The 17,224-nt window shown below is 56.2% G+C and overlaps 3 protein-coding genes across 3 annotated transcripts; 1 reads left to right on the top strand and 2 right to left on the bottom strand.

Annotated features, from left to right (window-relative positions):
• The first annotated feature begins 299 nt into the window (after window positions 1-299).
• Window positions 300-3,373, top strand: B0T26DRAFT_529617 (Spc98 family-domain-containing protein). The gene is made up of 3 exons (XM_060435524.1): window positions 300-421; window positions 496-1,218; window positions 1,303-3,373. The coding sequence occupies exons 2-3, from the start codon at window positions 511-513 to the stop codon at window positions 3,103-3,105; spliced, it is 2,511 nt and encodes an 836-aa protein (XP_060289430.1). The 5' UTR covers window positions 300-421; window positions 496-510; the 3' UTR covers window positions 3,106-3,373.
• Window positions 3,374-4,337: 964 nt separating this feature from the next.
• On the bottom strand, window positions 4,338-6,344 carry B0T26DRAFT_681876 (organic solute transporter Ostalpha-domain-containing protein; the record flags this gene model as incomplete). The annotated part of the gene is made up of 4 exons (XM_060440696.1): window positions 4,338-5,501; window positions 5,571-5,997; window positions 6,071-6,227; window positions 6,305-6,344. 4 exons carry the CDS (start codon window positions 6,342-6,344, stop codon window positions 4,338-4,340), a joined length of 1,788 nt encoding a protein of 595 aa, XP_060289429.1.
• A 3,508-nt stretch (window positions 6,345-9,852) lies between these two features.
• B0T26DRAFT_757753 (uncharacterized protein) lies at window positions 9,853-11,405 on the bottom strand (the record flags this gene model as incomplete). The annotated part of the gene is made up of 4 exons (XM_060446298.1): window positions 9,853-10,449; window positions 10,526-10,705; window positions 10,851-11,146; window positions 11,231-11,405. The coding sequence occupies 4 exons, from the start codon at window positions 11,403-11,405 to the stop codon at window positions 9,853-9,855; spliced, it is 1,248 nt and encodes a 415-aa protein (XP_060289428.1).
• Window positions 11,406-17,224: the final 5,819 nt, after the last annotated feature.

Here is a 17,224-nt window from a genome sequence, read left to right as displayed (position 1 = left end):
CCATCTTACCTAGAAGCAACTCGATTTGGTGAATTTACTTTAAGCTGCTGCGCCAACAAATTTTGGGCAGCAAGCTCGCTCGCCCGAGCTGTGAATAATATCATGAAATGACGATGACTGGGGCGGTTTAGCCAGCCATCGTTGCCGCTAGTTGCTTGCATCAACAGCTACTTGAAATAATCTTTTTTTCTGCTTCGTTTCTCTCTCGTCTCCGATTTCCCCGACTTGCACTCAAGTGTATGCGCAGCCGAATCTACGAATAATCATAGCTATAAGCTGCCGCCGCGCCTGCTTGCCATTCCATTGCGTCCATGTGCTGCCGCTTCGAGCTTCTTGGAACCCTGATATTGCTTCTCCAAGACTTGAGCAGCCGTCGACAACCACCACCACGGGAACAGCCCGTGCATGAGGTCAAGACAAGGTGAGCGCAGGTCTGTAAAGTACCGCAAGCATTATTGATTGATCGATTGGTTGACTTTGTTTATCTGCGGCCAGCTCGCCCCGGCCGACATGCTCCACGAAATCCTCCTTTCCCTCTCCGGACACCCGTCCCCCCTGCTCCGAGCGCCTGGCGCCTCTGCCGGCCATGGCGGCGCGCTCGGCGACAGCAACAGCAACAGCAGCGTCGTCTCGCCTCCTGAGCGCGCCCTCCTCGCCTCGCTCGCACACCTCGGCGACCTGCACGTCAAGCTCATCAGCTTCGCCGCCCAGATAGCTACGGAGCACCCCTCCATCATCTGCCGCGCCGTGGCCGCCGCCGTCGACTCGATCCACCTCGCCGCCTTCCAGCGCAAGGTGCTGCAGGTCGAGAACATCATCCTCCGCAAGGATGCCGCCCTGGTCGGCGCCCACAACATTGTGCCCCTGACGGCTGTCGTGGCCGAGTTCGGCGGCTGGACGAGGCGCATGGAGTGGCTGTGGGACCTGGTCCAGTTCATGCTGCGCTCCGGACCCGGACCCTCGCCGTCAAAGGCCAAAGCCGGCGCGGGCCCCTCTTCTTCTTCGTCATCCTCCTCTTGCACCGGCGCAAGGGTTATGGACCGTCTACGCGCTGAGCTGCAGACGGGCTACATGGATGTCGAAGAGACGGCTACGAGCTTGGTCGCCGTCGCCGAGTCGGCCTGGCTCAAGCAGGTGTCGGCGTGGATCTTGTACGGGAAACTGCCCGCCTTTGGCGTAGGAGACTTCTTCGTGCAGCGGTCCAAAGATAGTGCAGAGGTACGGCCGTCGCGTATGGAGGGGGTGAAGCATTTTCCCCCACCCCCAACCCCCCAACTCGTTATGTTGTTAACTATTTGTTAGGAGTACGTCTCTGTGTCGAGTCTATTACCGGCGTTCGTCACGCCCTCTACGGCGACGTCCATGCTGTTCATAGGGAGGTCACTGAACCAGATTCGCGAGAGGAGCATGGGTGACTCTCGCTTCCGCGGGACCGACCACCTGTCAACGCAGCTCAAGCAGCTCGCCGCCCTGAGCCACCCCCTCGATTCGGCCAGCTTCTCCAGGGCCATAATCGATATCCAGCACTTCCTCTCAAGGACAACACTGCAGCGGCTCCTGCCCATCACCAAAGTCGTCGAGGCGCTGCAACTCCTCCGCGACTTCTTTCTTCTGCGGCGGGGCGAGTTTGCAATGGCCCTCATCCAGCAGGCCGAAGAGAAGATCCGGAACCGGTGGAGGCGTGCGGAAAACCTGGCCTACGAAAAGCGGGATGTCCTCGGGACCGTCGTGGTGAAGGAGGGCGAGGTGGCTGCCGTTCTCGCGAAGACCTGGGCCGCCATGGGGTCCATGCAAGGCAACCACGCCGATGAAGACGAGGGCATCGAGCTGGCGAGAGATCTGCTGCGCCTGACGCTGGCCAAATCAGGGTCAACCTCGGCGGCCATGAAACCTGGCGCTGCCGAAGGGAGCCTTACCTCGATCGCGTCCTCTACCCCCTTCCGCAACCTCTTGTTCTCGGTCCCTGTCGTTTTAACCCTGCAGATCCCCTCTCCGCTCGATCTGTTTCTCAGCCAGTCTGACCTCCTAACATATACTGCCATTAACTCGTATCTACTGTCCCTACGCCGGGCTCACCTTCGGTTGACAGACTTGTGGAAAATCTCGTCGCTCCGCCGGCACCACCCTGCTTCTCCTAGCCCGCCTTACGCTAGCACGCGCGGCGGTCGAGAGAAGATGCGCCTATTGCGGCATCGACACGACGTGCGGGCGAATATCCTGCGTAATGCCTGGGCGACGGCCAGCGCGGCCATCTTCTTCCTAGGAGAGACCGAGGGTTACCTGCAGACCGAGATCGTCGCAGTGCTCACGGACGGCTTCCACCGCTGGCTCACGACAGGCGAGGACGAGCAGCGGCAAGATGATTTCTTACCGGCTCCAAAAACAAAACCACAGCCAGCCCCGCCGCACCGTCAGGAAGATAACGAGGATATCTGGCTCGCTACCGCTGACCCTCCGGCAGCGTCGTTATCATCGACTCAGCTCGCCACTGCTACTAAGCCTCACTACCCTCACGATCCGCAGACGCTCGCCACCGCCCACCGCCTCTACCTGCGCACGCTTGTCACGCGCCTCCTGCTCGCCCACCCCTCCTTCACGCAGCCCCTGTACGACGTGCTGGTGCACATCGACCACCTCGTCGCCCTCGTGCACCGCCTGCACGCCGTCTGGAACTCGGCCGACCTCGAGGCTGACGTCGGCGTCGTCGACGCCTTTGTCGATCTCGCCCGCGAAGAGCGCGAAGTCACGGCCGACCTGCGTGGCGTAGAGGCGCGCGTCCGCCGCGGCATCGAGGGGCTCGTCGCCGAGCTGCGCCGCATCGAGGCCGCGGGCGGCAGCGAAGGCCGGGACGGAGTTCTAGGGCTGCTCCTGGGGAAGAGTCGGAGCGGTGCCGTCGCCGGCCTCGGTGTAGAGGCGGAAGAGGACGAGGAAGATGATGATGGCGACTTGTGGGGCACTGCCAGTGGCGGCGGCGGCCAGTATATCCCTCGCCGCGTCGGCGGTGTCGACAGGCTGCTCATGAAGCTGGACTTTGGCACCTGGTTTGCGGCGGGCGCGGTAGACCGTGCTGGCGACCGCGGCAATAGCGACGATGATGGGTTGTGAGGTTATTATGCTATTGCTATCTGGATCTGGGACGTCTTGGTGAGTGTGTGGTGGGCTTATGGACTAGCTTGTGGAACAGCTTGTATTATTCTAGTCTGAAAAAGCCGGGGTGTCTGCTTGTTGTAGTGGCTGACTAGGATCGGGTGGTCTCGTTTCCGGCGACGGTCAATGAGACGGTGCAGCGTGGCACTGCAGTTACGTCATCTATAACGCTATTAACTTGTAAATAAATACAAGTACCTTACCTTGCTGCATTGCTATTATTCAGGGCTCTACTGCCTCTGACGCTGAGGTTAATCTAGGTGAGTACAGATCATGAAGTGGGAACCTCCACCGTGCTTCGCTTTTCCTTCAGTTCTTTCTCGTCTGGAGTGGGTGTTATACTATCGTTAGAAAACCGCATGAGTGAAGTTTACAAGGGTGATAAGGAATAAGTGAATAAACGAGTCGATGCTAGGTATAGTTTCCATGCTGTGTAAGTTCGTTCCTAGATAGATTTGAGAAACCAACCAACTAACAAAAGACGCAAACAGACAAGTACCTGGGTAGGTTTTGAACGCAGGACGAAGAACATAGCGATACACATGGGAGAGTAGTGGATTTTTGTTTTGTCCACCGAAGTCGAGAACAGCAAAATCACGGGAATTGCAACTGTGACACTAGATGGATTGAAGCTAGTTAGATCATATTCGCTTCACTTTCGAGTAAACAAAACAACGGTGTTTCAATGCTTTCCCCCCCTTCGGCATGCCTGCGTCTTACCACGTATCCTACACGGTTAAATCACCCAAAGAATAGCGCGACACAAGACGACACAATGCATGCTGTTATAACTCTTTAGACAGATCAGTAGGCATCTCACCGTAGATGTAATAATTCTATCTCATCTATATGTGACGGGTGAAGAGATGCGGAATTAAGTCAAGAGAGAACTGGCTCGAAGATTGAAAATAAAAGAAAAGGTTAAATAAAAGAGCTAGACCACCAAAGCATCCACCACATAACGCAACGCAACGCAATGCTCCCAACCCATTATCCCTAGCCAGCCAGCCCCCCGTCCCCCCAAAAATAAAAGCAGAATCATTTCACTTCATGGCCCTGCTTCAACGAAGAACAGTATATACAAGACATGCGCCCCGAATTTTTTAATAGATGAGGGATATATGCACGGCAGGCAGGTAAACAAAAACCCTAGATTTCGCCTCGGCTTCTTACGTCTCCCTCTCGCGGGGTCACCTCCCCGGCGCTGGCGGCGGCGGTGGTCCACGCTGCCCCCACAGCGCGTTGCCGATCTTGAGCTGTGTGGAGTTCCTCGGATTCGACTGTGGCTGCGGCTGCTGGGCATTGTACATGCGGCTGTAGTCGGCGTCATCGTAGGCGCCGAGCCTGTTCCCGCTGTTGCTGCGTGAGTGTCTGCTGCTGCTGTTGCTGCGCGAGTGCTGCCGGGACGAGCTTTGCGGGCGCGGCTGCAGCTGGGCCTCCTCGTCGACAGTCGACAGCGAGTTGCGCCGACCGCCGGCCTCGTAAAAGGGGACGGGCGCCGTGGGCGGCCGCGCGTTGTAGTAGAGCTGCTGTGGCGGGGGCAGCGGCGCATCGGGGACGGGCCAGTTGCTCGGAGGGGAGCCGTGGCCGTCGAAGGGGGTGGGATCGTGGTGGTAATAGGGCTGGGCGTTTTGGATCAGGCCGGCGCGCTCGTCGCGGGACTGGTTGCCGTTGCCGCCGAAGCGGGTGGCAAGGAACTGCTGGGCGATGGGGAGATGTGCCGTGCTGCTGGCGGCGCTCTGCGACATGCCTATGCCGCCGCCGTAGCTCGTGTTGGCCGCGTAAAAGGGGCTGCCGCCTTTGCCCTCGCTCCCGCCGCCGTGCGTGGCTGGCGGAGACAGGTCGTCCATGTTGACTGCTGTTGTGCTGTCTTTGCGCGCCGCTTGGTAACTAACATCAATGTGGCGGTGCTTGACACCCACGAACAGCCAGCGCATGCCACGGCCGAAGCCCTTGACCACATCCCAGATGAAGACGGCCTCCCAAAGGGCGCGCAGGCCCAGAAAGCCGCCCTGCTTCACGCCACCCCCGCGTGCGCTGTAGACTCGCCAGGGGAAGGCCCAGAGGTGGAGGACGGCGAAGGCGGCCATCTCGACACAGAGGAGCAGTGACGGAATGCCGACTTTGATGTCCGGATAGGCGAGCACGTCGCCGGGGTGCACCAGATTAAGCGTGCTGGTGCCGAGACTGATGGCGGTGGACTGCCAGAAGGAGAGGAAAATGACGAGCTTGATGGACAACACCTTGAGGAAGGGCTGGTTGGGCTTCAGTTGTTCCGTGTTGCGCAACTGCACATAAAACTGGATAACGCAGTACATGGCGACGGTCACAGCCAAGGCATTGATTGTGGTGATCTGGGACAAAGAGTGGTAAGCACGAGGGGGGCCACAGCCGAGAGGACAAGCAGGAAGGTAGTCACTCACCCAGATTTTGCCAAACACGGGGCTGTTGGAGCTCTCGCAATAGCGGTGGAAATACTGCGAGCCGACGGCCGATATGGTCATGGCGACGCGGATGAAGCAGTAGTGGTATATTCCAATCCAGATGATGTTGAACCAAGTGAGGCCGCTCCTCGGCGTGCGCCAGGGGCCCCTCTCGCCGCCACAGCATTTAGCGAACCAGTTGAGGGGCCATACCCACGGCACTATGGGCTGCATGTCGCGGAAATAGTCTTTTTGCTCGTGGAGGTCGGGCTTGATGTAGTGGCATAGCAATGAGAAGAAGGACGAGATGGCAAAGGCCTCGTACGCGTCGCTAAGGACTTGGAAGTATATGGCGTGCCAGTAGTAGCGAAGGGAGAGGTATGACGACGTGGCGTAGACGGGGATCATGAACAGGATGCGGATGATGCTAGGATCGGGGTCAGTACTGAACAGAGATGTAACCCAAGCGCCTGCATGAGCGGCACGAGTAAGGCACGTACTGTTTTTGCTCGTGGGGCATGGTGTAGTGCATGGCATGCATCATGATCAGATAGAGGCTCATGATGATGGCGAGGCCAGCTGTCACGGCGGCAATGATGAGGGCCAGTTCGTGGAAGTTCAGGTCGCCTACGATGATCTTCTCGGATCCGGGGAGGACTAGAGAGGAGGCGGTGCGCCATGTCAGTTAGCTGTCTGTCTAGAACTGCAGAAGTCAGGGAGGTAGCGGAACATACTCCTAAGATCCTCCAGGGTCGAGTTGCATGTGAAATTCATGGCCGGCGCCGGCGCGCGCAAACGCGAGGTAAAAGCACACGAGGACAACCGAGTTCGTGATCAGCAAATTCCTTCCTGCGCGCCGAACAGCCGTTGCACCGTGAGGCGTGGTCTTGGCGGGAGGGTGCCTTGAGGAGCGCTGAAAGGGCGCAATGGGGTCTTTTTGTCAAGGGCGGTCAGGGCTCCCGTTATCCCTCGCCGCCACCGTTTCACCGGCTTGTGCGCTCGTGAGCCTATTCAGACGGCGGGTGGCTTCCCATGGGGCCCAGGAGACGAGCGGGCGTCGTGGCGGCCTGCAGTGCGTGGGCGACTGTCCGGGTTTCTCGCAGCAGCAACTCAACTCGGCACTTGCACACCTCAGGATTCTGAAACGGGAATGTCGAGCACCGCCGTAGACAAGGAGCGATGTTGTGCTGGCCAGAGCGGGCGAGTCGAGGGAATATGGCGGCCAGCGAAACCGTGCCGTGCGGACGAGGTCGCGATCGAGGCCGGAAGGGTCAGGAACAGGACAGGAGGCGTGTTGTTGGACGTGGATGCGACCGCCGGAAAATGCAGCACAGCGTGCGTTGGATACTGACGGGAGTATTTCGATTTCAATTTCGACGTTGGGTCGCCCAAAAGACTCCCCCGAAGAGTCCGAAAACCTAACCTGCCCTGTGCTCAGACTGGCAACGCAACGCGACCTCCTAGCAAACGGGAACATTCGGGAACGGGGCAGGTACTGAACCCACCCCAACCCCCAGCTCGGTTTGAGATTGCCAGCAGAGCGAGTTCGAGTTTGATGGGCAGTGCTAAGCCTCCCAAAGCGGGGACCGGCATCCTGCTGCGTCGGCGGGACCCCGTTTGGGTGCGCACGACGGCGCACCCCACAGCTTCGGCACTGATGTAATCCATCGTGGATGGTCCCTGAACAGGATTCAATTGGGGCCTGGAGCAGCCACCCTGCAGTGGCTTCCAAGGCTCACTGCAGAGCCACGGCGCTTCATCCCGGGCTACCCCTGTCGCCAAGCAAAGCCAAGCCACGGAGGCTGAGTTCGCGATCGATGGGCAGGCACATTTATGTACAGTGATTGATGCAGCAAGACACGGTACGTATTAACTGTGCCTGTTCAATCAACGACTGCGACCAGCGAGGCTCACACTTGGTTGGCTAGCCTTGGGCGCTTCAAAGTCAATCAGGACCACTAGACAGCGTTTCACGAAACAAACGAAGAAATACAAAGACCCGGCCGACGGACTCCTATTGAACGGCCAAACCGCCTTCCCTATGACTGACCAAACGGCCTCATCCACGGCGAACCAGGTGCGCCAGCCGGGCCAATCCGTGTCTGACTACGGACTGCGTACGCGTGTATACGCAATGTTTCCCGATCAAACCTAGAGACTCCTTGGGTATCACCGGATTTCGGCACCCCGTTCCGGCTACAGACAGCGATAAGAATATGGAACCTCGGGGATTTCGATATCAAGGTCTCACAATCAAGTCTCAAAAAGATGGACCATTCCAAGCCATTCACAAAAAGATACCCCATACTTTTTTGTCGCCCTAGATAATGGCATCAGAACTCAAACCCACGCCGTTGTCAGCTCTGCATATGGCCCAGGAACGCCCGCCTTGGACCACAAAGCTTGGCATTTCAGGGGCACCAACCTTGGCAAAAAACATGTGATGCAACCCGGCCGTTTCCGCCACAACGAAGATCTCTCTCTATATAAGCCCCGTGTCATGCCTGCTACTTATCCCTTGCGCATCAGCACGTTGCACGGCGGTGGGGTTATAAGTTCCATAGCCCCCGCCTGCGTGCAAGTTCTAATCTCCGCAAGAGAAGAGGGGAAAAAAGAGCCACACACACGCAGTACATGGTGGCGCAGTACGCTGTCCAAAGTAAAGTTGTCTTCCCCCCCAACATGAAACTCGAAACCCGAGGTTGGTTCAAAAGAAAAGGCTGCAAATAGAAGTGGAAGAAGAAGAAAAGAAGAAAGAGGGGACGAAATAGAAACAAAAGTCCGCTCCAAACCAAACCAACAGCACGTCCCATATTTATTGTTTACTATTCCACCGCGGGCAGGCAGGCGGCCGGCCGCACAAGCGAGCCAACACCACCTACCGCCGCGCGCCGGCAATTGTCGGTCGGTCGGTCGGTCGGTCCATGGCGACTGACGGCGGCACATGGATACATGTGGCCCGCATGCAGTTGTATATTTCACGCGCAGTCCGGAGAGTGGGGGACAAGTTGGAAATCACAAACCCCGATATAGGTAGGTAAGGTAGATAAATCTGCTTTCCTGCTGGTAGATCAATTCAATGTAGCGAGGTACATACATGTGCGCAGAAACCACGGAAAGTCACAAACGAAACATATCAAGGAAAAGTAGCCGCAGTCACAAGCCCAAGCTATCGGGTTGATCAAGTTACACAACCACCTAGGTAGGGCCGTAAATAGGGGGCTTGGGTTCACATTCACCAACACCATCAACTTCTTTCTTTCGCAGCCCACTCTCACAGTCAGTTTTCATTCACCATCATTACCTATTTAGATTGGCAATGACGTCAAAAATGTACGAGCAACGAGAAAAGTAGGAACAGCAGCATCACGAGAGATATATGTTCTCTTTTGTTTGTTTGTCCTCTTTCCATATACAGTCTACCCTGCTGCCTGCATACTAGCCTCCCTCCCATCTTGCTTGCCTGCTAGAAGAGCCTCCTTCGGCATCATATTCAGCTTCGGCTCCCGTATCGCCTCGCCGTCTGTCAGGCTTGACCCATCCTCCCATCGCCCAAGAGGCGTCCTGGCCAACCCTACCAACTGAACAACCCGACAAGCTGTTCGGGGGTCCAACTCTTCCAACCAAACCCGGTGAAAGTCCCTCCGAACATCACCATTGGCGGCCGCTATCCCAAATATTGCCGTCTCTCGTGTCTCTCCGTCTTTTGCGTCTATGGAAACAATGACCGCTGCACCCTATTCCTTCATATCCGGTACCAGTCATTCTAGCAAGGGAAAAATGGAACAGGCCATAAATCTAGACAGCACGCAGTCCGCTGAGAGGAAAAGAAAATAGGAATTTGAGCAGCAAGCGAAAGGGCAAGAAATGGTTGTTGGGTAAAGCTTCCAAGGAAGGTTGCCTTGAGACGCCCAACCAACACAAAGTGCTGGTTTCTTTCTCTCTCTGCATGCAAAAATCCCACCATTAAAACAAAATAACGAAGTGCTTTCTCTTGCGCTTTGGCTTCCCTCAAGCCGTAACAAAAAAAAACCTCTTCCGCTTAACTGCCTGTCCCAACCCGTCGGGAACGAGGCCCGCGTTCACATATGTGCGTCCTCCAGCCTGGTCCTTGAGAAGCAAAAATAAAACGCCGTGGTATCTCGTAAATGCAAATGCAGTATGAAAATCTCCGTGAGAGACTATGCAGAGTGGTTGAAAGGAGGGAAAACGAAAAGGAGAGTCGTGTACGTCATGGTTGGGATCGGTCCTGCTGACAGCTATATATCAATAGTTGCCGTCATCAATCGTCTTCTGGATTGGCATTAGTGACCCTCAACGTCCTCGAGGGCTGGTGTACTCTGCGGGAGTAATCCTGGTTGTCCTGCAGAGAATTTACGCTCTCGTGGCTCTTGTTCATGGCGTTCGGGTAGATGTTGGGATCAAGGCGCGGGTCGACGGGCACCAGGTAGCTTCTCCTATCACCGGGCCGCACGATGTTGTTGGTCGGGGGTACCCATGACTCTCCAGGTCGCGGAACTCCTCCCGCACCTAGAAACCGGGTTTCAGAAATTTCGCCATACTTTGGTGTTGCCATCATACCTGAGGAGCTACCCAGACCGCTCGGCGATGCGATGCCGCCCGCTCCGGCTTCCAGCCTCCTCCGCCTCATCAAAAGCCACCACACGAGAATGCCGGCGATTGCAAGGATGGCAAGAATGCCCAAGACGACGCCGACAATACCGCCCGTTGATAACCCGCCACCCGAAGTTACTGCCAAAGAGGTGTTTTGCTCGCTCGTTCCCGTGGGCGACGGTTGTGTCTGGGTGACGGTCCTAACGACTCCGCCGACGGTTACTGTCTGTACCACCGGGGCCGGTGTATTATTCGCTCCATTGAGCTGCGACTAATGGTCAGCACGTTTCATCGCTGGGGCACGCCGGCTCGCGCCCGGGGCTCTAGAATGCAAGGCATACAGGAGTAGTAGAGACAGTAGAAGAAGAAGTGGGAGGATCGCTGGATGATGAGGAGCTTGAAGGCGGCACGGCCACTGTACTTGGAACCATGCGCTGCACCGTCTCAGTCTCAGTGATCTTCACAGCCGGGGGAGTCTTCACGGCCGGGGGAGTCTTCACGGCCGGGATATTTTTCACGGTCTGGGTCGCCAATGCTGTTAAAAACCGTTGAATCCAGCTCTTCTCATTCAAGGGGTGAGAAAAAGAGAGCCGGTCCAAGAATCCAAACAGCAGAGGATTACCGAGTGACAGAAATGAAATCGAGGCAAGGGACATTGTGACTTACAGAAGATGAAGAGGACGATGTGCTGCTGCTAGACGAGCTTTGAGGAGGCGCTGTCCCTGTGGGAGAAGCATTGCCCAAGACGATGTACCCAAACAAACCACTTCCTCCGCAGAGATCGGACGGGAACCCCGGACACGGGGACTGGCACTGGTCGGTATCTTTCTGGTTTGCGCTGCTTGGTACAAGATTTGAGCACCAGCAGTCCTGGTTTTGCAAGATGCCTAGTGCAAAAGTGCCATATCTTGTATCGGTGCAGTTATCTCGGCAGCGGCCTTCGGATTGGTATATGCTATGGACTGAACGGGGAATAAGTATATGTCAGCGCGCGGCCCTCTCAGACCCAACCAGGGTGATGCAGTCAGCATCAGGATGTTTCTTACATGGATACCCGTCTGCTGATAATGTTTTATCGACTGTATCGGGGCCAGTGTTGGCCGTCGAGCAGTACTCGATGGGGATTGAAGGTCCAACCCCAGCCGCGGCGGTTACGGCGCTATTGAGGAGAATAGCGAGACTAAGCGACGCCCAGAGACGGGCGGCCCGTTGTTGTAACATGGTGGGCGGTGGAATATGCTGCTGGCGACAGTGGTAAGCGGGCTGCGTGGCCTGAACAGCCTCTCGCCTGGCGGAGCTCTATGTACCTGAACGGGGAGAATAGTCGGGGCCAATTGATAACCAGCAGGCGACGAAGTCTTCGCCGCAGCCAGAGACGTCGGGAGCGAATTGGCCGGGCGGGAATTAAAGGGCCATTCCAAAAGAGCAGGCGAACCACATATGCATATGAGACTGTGACTGTGATGATGGGGAGACGAGAGAGTTTCGGCTTCGTTCGGGCGTGCAGCAGAGGCTGGCGCAGGTCGTTGTGGGGAAGCGAAGGCACGAGCCGCGATAACCACGGGCGAGGCCCAGTCCGCCTGCGTCTGTTGAGTGCGCCCGATGCAGAAGGTTTGAAACCTGAGACCCTTAAAGTCTGAAGCGACGACCGCGAATGGAATTGGCCCTCGTCACGTCACGACAAAGGAAGTAGCGACGACGACGGGGTTGTTCGCGGTTGTCGTGGGGGAGGAACAGTCGGGCGCGGCGGCGAGGTGGGAGACACGGATAGAGCAGGGCGAAAAGAAATGGAGAGTGTTTGCATGCGGAAGACACGGCCCAAGAGGAGAAGGCCGAGCAGCGCAAGCCAACAGTGGGAGGTGGGTCAGTGCAAAAAGGCGGCGCAAGTTTGATGACAAGGGCAAGGGGGATGGACAGATCCGAGAGATGTGGAAGCCGCCCAGAAGACGTCTGTTGTCGGGTCAGTGTTGGGAGCTTCCAGATTGCCTGCGTCAGATCTCGCTGACACTGCACGAATGTAATCACACCTCCAGTAAGGAAAGCTACTATGTAGCAGGGTGGATCCGTAGAGGCTGGGAAGGTGGGAGGGGACGCCCTGAGGGGTTCAGCACAGCACAGGGGCTGTCACAAGCAGACGCCAGTGAGGCGAGTCACTGTTAGAGCCCTGTCCAGACCAACGCCACGGCGTTGGGGGGGGCACAGTTGGCAGGGGCGAACCACCTGCAACAGCGACTCGATATTCCATCTCGCCGGAGACTTCCATTAGGGTTTCCAACCACCTCGGATGGAAAGTAGAGGTGAAAGACGGCATTCACATTCTGGCCAATTGCCAGTTTTCTGTTTTCCGTTTGCATACAGGCCGACTTGACATTGGCATCTACGGCATGCACCGGCAGCGTCAAAGAGCCGGGAGTTTGGACGCTTCCAGGTTTCTGGGGCAAAGTCGACATTTTAGACGCTGAAACGAGTTGGCAGCGTCTAGCAGGCGGCGAGGCAAGTTTCCAGCACCCAGCAACGCCTGACACGGCTCCTGTCTCTTACACAGTAAAGAGACGAATCCATCTTTTGTCCCCTTACATGGAGGGCTCGGCAGCTAGCTGGGCTGTATGAATAACGCCGCATCGTTACTCGATACGGGTCGACGATATACAAAGTACATACAAATGGAAGTGCTCACTTTTGATCACTAGTGATCTCCAAAGCTAGCAGGGGGGGCGTCTTATTTCCACCGCCATGTTTCTTGTCTCTTTGCCAATGCGTTGTCAATCCGCAGAACGCCCAGCGCCAGCTGCCCGCTCAGGCGCCCCCTTTTCGCAAGCAGCAAGCGGCATGTTCCAGGCAATCAAGATTCAGGCGATCTACCCGCTTGACCACTGGCTGCTTTTCCCCGGACACATTCGATACAAAAGCCTGGCTGGCAGGCCTGGCATAGGGGCTTTTGGTGCCACGAAGAGCGTCGCTGCCGAAAACAGCGAGAAACCTAACGGAATCCACCCTTTTGCGGGTTTGCAATCGGAGCATGGGCAGGCCCCATAATCTCCACTGTCTCGCTCTCATTTGCGGATTAGCGTCCCGATTTTACTTTCAGCATCCCGGACCGCCTGGCCCTCACTCCACCGGACCTTGAAGGGAATTGCGCTCCGTTATCAACTCCCCCGGCCTTCTTGTCTCGTTGAGGTTGGCGTGTCCCCGCCGTTTCTGGCAGACTTTCTTAGTAGACGTCAGCCAAGCCGCCAAACTCTTCCTTGACAGATAAATCCCACCTGAGATGGCAACTGTTTCTAAAGAAATCACGCAGGCGGCAGGGTGCAGAAAGCGAAACCGCCCGCCCATGCCGGCCACACCCCGCCGCGCACGCCTACAAACAACTTGCCTGTGTCGTCCCGAATCCCGAGCCTAATTTTCTTTTTCCGTCTTCGTTTTCGTTTTAGGGATATTTCTCTTTATTATGCTCTATTTTAGTCCTCGATACCAGCATCCGTAGACCTAGTTTCTCCGCACGTTCGGGTGAGATACCTACCACTACTCGTTCATCTACAGCCGGTTCTACGATAGGACTCGAGAGGGGCAAGCGGTGTTGCACCTATGTACTCGGTACACCAAGCCCATCGACGATGGAGCAGCAATTGATGATGGATGCGCCCCCGCGTGCGTGGCCCGTTGATCTAATCAAAAAGCCACGGACGGGTCTGGCCTGGCCTCTTAAGAGCCTGTGTCTCGCTCGGTCTCGCCAAACCTCGAGCTGCACTGCTGCTGCAAGTCTCTATTCCGGACTAATGCAGAGGCAAGGAGCCGGCGCCAGTTTCTCCTCCTTCTCCAGCTTTTACTTGTTTGGGTTTGTTGCAAGGTAAGGGGGTCAATTGCCGACCGGCTCAGCGGCTGCTTCTTTTGAGGGCGGTTTCCTGGCATGGCCTATTTTATTAATTTGGCCTACCGAAGATTTCGGCGATTGCCTTGCTTATTTGACAAGCACTTACAGGCGGGATGCCAATACGAACAGCATCGCGATGTCTCCGAGACAACAACTATTCTTTATCGTCTTCTCTATACCTTCTAACTGCGGACTGGGTAATGCGGTTGATAACCGTCATGCATGAGCAGTGGCGTGAGCGGGCCATGCAACGCATCAAAGGGGGCAAGCAGCCGAACTACGAGCCTTTGAAGTGTCTGCAGACCAGACCGACGAGCCTCATGTGATAGGGCTTTACCGTCCGTATCGCTGCGCAGGACGGAAGAGGTGTGAATAGCTCCACCACCACGACGGCCGGTCCGGTCAGGTCGACAAGCGGACACGAAGCACACTCGAGTGATACGAAGACAAGCTGGGCCTGAAACGGCACAGATATCCCCGACTATTGCACCCGGCACCCGCCCCTCCATCTCGTGTGCATACGTACTCCGTACTCTTCTGGGAGTTATTGTGCGACTGGACCTGATGGCCCTGTCGGTGACTTCGTTCGTGATCCGTCTGTACGGAATGCCTCGAGGCCAATTGCAAGGCATTTGCGAATACTCTGCCGTGCCTCCAGCCAGAGTCTCTTGGAATCCCGAAAAGGGCATTGGAGGTGGCCGGCAAGACCTCCAATCAAAGTCCCGCGACAGAACGGAGTGCTCCGTATTTGCTTGTGAACAGTCTATCGGGACGGATACCGCCCACGATAGTGAGTGCCCCGCCATCAGGACCGATTCCAGAAGATCAGGACAAGGCAACCCTTTATGTGCGACTCCAACTTTGTGCTCTCCTGCCTAGGTAGCGCGGGGACAGGGCAGTACAAGAGCGGGAGCTGTATGAAAAGGAATTGATCTCGTCTCCGAGTCCTTAGTACTGCATCTCTGGCCAAGGTTTCCATAGTTTCGTTTCCCGCACGGCCCCTCATCCCATTGCCCATCGTTCGAACCAAGTTTACGGAGTAACGCATACAAGGAGTTCGATGGACAGGGGCCCCGCCAAATGCGAGGGCCCCAATGTATGGATTTTTGCCTATGCTTGGCCTGCGATCTGCCTTGGCCTGTGGTTCCAGAGTCGGGGACGGATTCATCATCCATGCTATCTAAATAATAGGGTGGGATTCTCCCGGCGCTGTAGGTTTTCTTTTGGGGGGAAAGCAGACTGGCATTAATGCGTCCTGATAAGGCCACGACCGTTTTATTATATGGCGGCTGTTTGACGAAGAGGAGAGCCAAGGCCAGAGAAAGCTTGATCCTAATCCCAATCCCCAAGAGATAAAGACGCCTTGACCTTTTTGCTCGGTGCCTTTCCTCCGGATAACGATTGACGAACGACGCCAGGCCAAGGCGGGCACGCTATTAAATCAATCGCTCTCGATGTCGGCAGCGCGCAAGCGCCAATAGCTTCGTTCCTTGGTCGCCAGTTAGGCAAATCAGAGCAGTCGCAGCCTGAGGACGAATTTAAGATGTCTGACATTTCGCAGAGCCCCACCCAGCCCTTTCTCTACAGGCGGTGTGTGTCTGTTGCTTCTAGTCGAGTGGCTAGAGAGCACCACCCGTATCCGAACATTTTACGTCCCGAACTGTAGTGCAGGTGGGAGGTCTCCGTAGATAGAACAACAACATCAACGCGCGCGTGTGAAAAGTGATACTGACTGCCCAGGTTACCCTATCCACTCCTCATGTCGTGTTCGAGTTGCACAGTAAAGGGCGCCAGCAGCTTCCTGTTTTGGGTGCCGGAGCAAGGAGAAAAGAAAACAAGACGGGGAGGAACCTTTGGGGCCTCTGCTCGTCCGTTCGGTGTGTTTCACCCAAGCAGGCAATGTTTACTCTCTCTCTCTCGCAGCACTGCTTGATGCACGGCAACCAAAAGTGGTCTGTCGCCAAGCTGTGGTCTCTTTTTTCGTGGGCTGGTTTGGGCTGACACCTTTTTCCTTTTTATTCCGTCTTTCACAGCACTTGCGGGAGGCTGACAGTGACTTGACCGACGGACTGACTAACCGAGGATGGTGGTGACATGGAACTACAGAAACCGTCATCCTCTTTTTTGCACTGATCTCTTCGAACCCTAGGCATTTGCCACATTAAAGGCATTCAGGGTCTGGCGGCCCGGTTCCTCATGTCTCGCTGAGGCCAGAACAGAACACAAGGTCTTAAAAATGACAGCTGCTCAGCTCGTCGTCCGGGCACAAGAGACAGGGAGCACCTGGATATATACACGACCGAATTACTATACGGTGAATATATACTACGTACAATCTCGCACTTCTGAGCTCCGACAAGACAAGCCGTCAGCTACTTTATGTTCATCGCAAAGTTAGCCCCAGGGCACACACACACTCTGTCACTTGCTGTGTGCAACACGCATTCTGTGCCAACAAAGACACCTGGACCACTGTACGACGCATAGCCGTCCATCTACGCGCACACACGCGCGAGAGACGGTGTCTATGCCCGGTGATGATGGGCTGCCGAGGATAGCGCGTTGTGGATTTTGCGGCTTTACGGCAGCAGGCTGTGCGGGGACCCTACTCCATGCTATGCGGTGTACATGCACACGGAGTGTGTTTACAAATACCTAGGCCGCAGCCAGTAATAAGTCCGTGAAGCATGTCTGGATCCAGATGACAAGCGTATGGCCAGACAAATACAACCCCGTGACTCCGTGACTCGGTAAAATCGCGGGTTTGGCTTTGTGGAAAGAGAGGCATCGACTGGCCTAGCGCCGCCGATCCCGTTTCAGTTTCGCTGCCGGGATCGGGCGCGGCGCGGGGAGAGAGATGGCGATCGGCGCGGCGTGAGCGGGGAACCTACTTCATTCAGTATCCGTAAGCGATCTCGGTCCGTGGTGTGTACGGAGTAACGGAACAGTGCCCGTGCCCGTCCTCGCTGGCCCGTCCGTCCACAGACGTCATCGGTAATCTCGGCAGAAGAGAAAAAAAGGGGAAAAGGATCGACATATGACGTTGTGCCATCGGGAAATAAAAAAGTTGAGAATTGGATTGACTTGCGGCGTGCGGCGGACAGACGTGCTCGTGAGGCACGCGTGCTCGAGTCCCCGGGCCTCGCCGCACGCTATCGCGGAGGGAGTC

Source organism: Lasiosphaeria miniovina (assembly GCF_030549165.1).
Source record: "Lasiosphaeria miniovina strain SMH2392-1A chromosome Unknown B0T26scaffold_9, whole genome shotgun sequence".
Lineage (NCBI taxonomy): Eukaryota > Fungi > Ascomycota > Sordariomycetes > Sordariales > Lasiosphaeriaceae > Lasiosphaeria > Lasiosphaeria miniovina.
Note: the sequence above shows the minus strand (reverse complement) of the source record. Positions and strands in the feature narration are given on the sequence as shown.